The sequence below is a fragment of the Melampsora larici-populina genome (genome assembly GCF_000204055.1).
Source record: "Melampsora larici-populina 98AG31 unplaced genomic scaffold MELLAscaffold_354, whole genome shotgun sequence".
NCBI lineage: Eukaryota > Fungi > Basidiomycota > Pucciniomycetes > Pucciniales > Melampsoraceae > Melampsora > Melampsora laricis-populina.
In genome coordinates, this window is record NW_006769086.1 from 4,217 (window position 1) to 8,039 (window position 3,823).

A 3,823-nucleotide genomic window follows, 5' to 3' on the forward strand; every position below is an offset into this window, starting at 1 on the left:
AATGTTGATTTTCTTTCATTTGAACTGTACATGCTATATGAATGTTGACATTCTACATATTCATCTGATTGGTATGAAGTCAAGTTGAAGATATCTGATCGAGCTATTTTAATTAAAAAACACCAAAAATTGAAGATTGAAACAACATGAATCAGCATTGATTGTTCTTGATTTAGTTCATGTGACTGTGAGGCTTGGATTTCATCGTGTGTGGAAGGTGAATGTGGAAGGTGAAAAGGAGGTGTGGGTTGACTTTGGTGTTGGAGGTCGGGTTGAGTCTCGTTTTTGGAGTCGAAGTTGCTGTCAGCTAGTCGCGATGTGTGTTAATGCATGCGTTAGCCAATCGGTAAATTTACCGATTTGCTAACGCAAATTGATCAAAAGTTAACTACCGCGGGGCTAATTTTCCACCGGTGTGGAAAAGACCCCGCGGTTGCGTTAAATTTAACCTTACCGCACCCGATTTACCGCACGAGTGCGGATGCTCTAAATTTTCAGTAAATTTACTGGTCGTGTCTGTAAAGTACAGCGTCTGTACTTACAGAAGCACAGAATTCCACTATCGTTTCTGTAAACACCATTCTGCAGCATTTGGTACAGTGGATACTGTACAGAAAAGGCCTTGTCCCACAATCGTGCCTCCAGTAAAGAATCTGCAAGTCTGTTCAGACCTTGGCTCAAACACCAACAGCATTGTCCAATTATCCAGATTTACAAGATGCTGAGATCCATTGTTATCTGATGAATGATCTCAATGTTCACAACTGGGTGGCACAAGGGAACAATATTTGGACACTGACTCCATTTCATTGACTCGATGCCTTTGATTCCACTTTTCTTTACAAACTACTAGGAAGAAAAAGAGATAACAAGCAATGAAATCATAACAAATATCTGATAAGAGAAATATATCTTGAGTGATTGATTTGCGAAAACATTGTATGATGACATTGCAAAATCACACGATGTTTTCATTCGATCGATGAGACGGTGATTGAAATCGAAGAATATGTGATGGTAGAGGGTGATTTTGGGCAAGGTGGTGATGGATCTCGATGGATTCGCTCGATCGATGAGAGGGAAAACTAGATGTTTGATGAGAGCACGGAAAAGTTGATCGTCAAGAGGGTGATTGAAGTCGATAGGTATGTGACAGAGGTGGTGGTGTTGAGTGAGGTGGTGATGGATTTGCTCGGTAGATTCTGTAGATTTGGTGGATACCGATTCGGTAGAGATTCTGCAGAGGTCCAGTAGATTTACTGGAGCTCTACAGATTTTTGACCAATTCTGTAGGTACCGATGTGTACTTTGTACACGATTGGGGATTTTGAGGCTCGGTACTGTAAATTTCAGTAAAATTTACCGTACCGAGGCCGTTTACAGAGACGATAGTGGATGCTCTAAGAGTGGAAGGGGAAACTAGGCGCACATGTAAGAATTACATACACAACAAAGTTGCACGGGAGTCTCATAGATACAGGCAGAAGGAAGATGAAAATTTTTCCTTCTCCAGTCTACCACTCCCAATCCCCGCCTAGTCTCCCAGAAAGACAAGCTTTTGTAGTTTCTGTTAAGCTCAATACCTGAAGCTTAACCTTCTTTTCTTTTTTTTTGTTTATCACAATAAACTTCAACGGATTAACCTCACCAAATATCAATTATCACAGAAATCTCATACAAGACAAACACAGTAATAACTGAAAACAATCTCATCAACTAGAACTTCTGCAAATCCGATAATCAGAATATTTGCAAACCAGCAACAATGTCAACAACACCGAACAGTGACAAATTTCAGAAGAAGATTGATGAACAAGTCAGAGGTGATGCAGAAGAAGAAAGTAAAGGATTAGAAGGAAACAATCAGAGTAAAGGAGAAGGCAGAAGCAAAGGAGTTGGAAAACAAGATGAAGGTGCGGAAGGCGAAGAAACTGTAGAAGCAGGACAAGGAAAGAACCAAGATGTGAACAATCTGGGAGAACAAGAAGAAGGCAACGTCAAGGAAGGCGACAGCAAGACTGGCAAGCAAACACAAGGGAAGACACCCGCCACGAGGCAGTCAAAACGCAAGAATGGACAACCACCGGAACTGAACTCACAGACGGTAGGACCAGTTCAAATCAAGCGGCCGAAAGGGAAGAATGCCACCAACCCCCCTCAAGCCAATCCACCTTCAACAAACCCACCCCCTTCCAAAACCGCTCATCGGAACAACCTCCCTCCCAATAATCCCCCGAATAATCCCCAAAGCCCTCCTGCCAATAATCCCCCCCCAGCAACCACCCAGTTCATACTCAACAAACGAACCATCCCGCTAGATCAATCGCTGGAAATAAGCAGACCCAATACGATGAGTCGGAAGAAGAAAGTGATGATGACGATAGTAGATGGGTAGGAAATGAGACTAGAGTTCTCAGTGGTATCTATTTGGACAAAAACAGAAATGGTAAGCTTTGATTCATTGGAAACGAACAAAATAAAATTCTTCCAGAAATGGGAATGCCTCCACGGAGATGAAAAGAGACTCCCCCGGGAGAATGGAACATATCCAAAGAAAAACTCCCACGGGAGAAAGGAGTAGATCCAAATGGAAAAGATCCAAAAAGAAAAAAAAAGAGAAGAATAAACAAAACTAACGGGAATTGTATCATTGAAATTGTTGGATCAGAAATAAATGATCAACCGGAGATGGTAGCCCCATTGTCAATGGAAGATCGAATGAGCCAGAGGCTAGACAAAGAGATCGAGGCCGCTTTCATGGCTTGTAATTGAATTTTATATGATCAGTTGTCAGAAGAGAAGCGTAGATGGTCGGAATTCAACAACAAGAGCCAACTCGAAGTGCCAGAAGTTGCTGTGGAGAAGAGCACAAAGGAACTCAGCGCGAGAAAGAAGATAAAGGTGGTGAAAGGGAAAGAACTGACAAACGACCTAGCCGGTTTATCTCCCTACTGGGCAACGGCAATGAAAGATCTTTTGCGGTACATACCTCTGTCCATCTTTGACCCAACCTGGCTCCGTCAAGACTTGAATTTGACATCCAACAAATCCTCGCGTACAAAGACGAAAGACGCTGATTCTATTGCCTATAATGGTTCACCCGTGCCAAGCAAGTGGCGTACTACAGTCGCCCAATGGCATAGGCAGAAAGATTTGTTCCTTGAATATTTATTGTTCTACAAACATGATGAAGTAGCAGAATCAATGAAGGAACACTTTAAGAACGTCTTGGAAATACAGAAGGAGAATGATGGATGTTGGGTTGTCGCTTTCAGATACGACATCAAGATGAGACAGGCGTACCTTATTTTTCGGGTTGGAGAAGAGGAAGAGATGGCGGATATCGGAGTTAGGAATAGGAGTATCGAAAAGCGAGCTGAGTGAGCAACGCTGAAGAGGGGAGATGATCTGTACCTGGACAACCCCTATGCACACGGCCAAGCAAAGAGGAACATTGACCCCATCAATGGGGAGAATTGGGAAGGTCGAACGACGGCATGGGATGATCCCAGTAGAGGAGAGTCTAAAGAAGGAAAGAACAAAGTCAGCAAAGGCACCCAGTCGGTGAGATCAGCGCTATGGGCCCAAGCAAGAAACGAACCTCACACGGCTCCACTTACCGCGTCAACAACCTATCACGGACAAGCCCTAGCCCATCTTCCCGCCCAAACTTCCTATGTTGCCCCCTTCCATCCACCCACGCAACCAGCAAGTCATCGAGTTGGTATAAATCCGAATTACAAAGGTAACCCGGCGATTACATCCCTAATTATTGCCCCAACTTTAAAGGCGGTAGAGTTTTCTAATCAGAATTCCTTAGATA

At 43.3% G+C, this 3,823-nt stretch overlaps 1 protein-coding gene across 1 annotated transcript; it reads left to right on the forward strand.

Annotated features, from left to right (window-relative positions):
• Positions 1 to 1,765: 1,765 nt before the first annotated feature.
• MELLADRAFT_70288 (uncharacterized protein) lies at positions 1,766 to 2,395 on the forward strand (the record flags this gene model as incomplete). The annotated part of the gene is made up of 1 exon (XM_007419672.1): positions 1,766 to 2,395. One exon carries the CDS (start codon positions 1,766 to 1,768, stop codon positions 2,393 to 2,395), a length of 630 nt encoding a protein of 209 aa, XP_007419734.1.
• Positions 2,396 to 3,823: the final 1,428 nt, after the last annotated feature.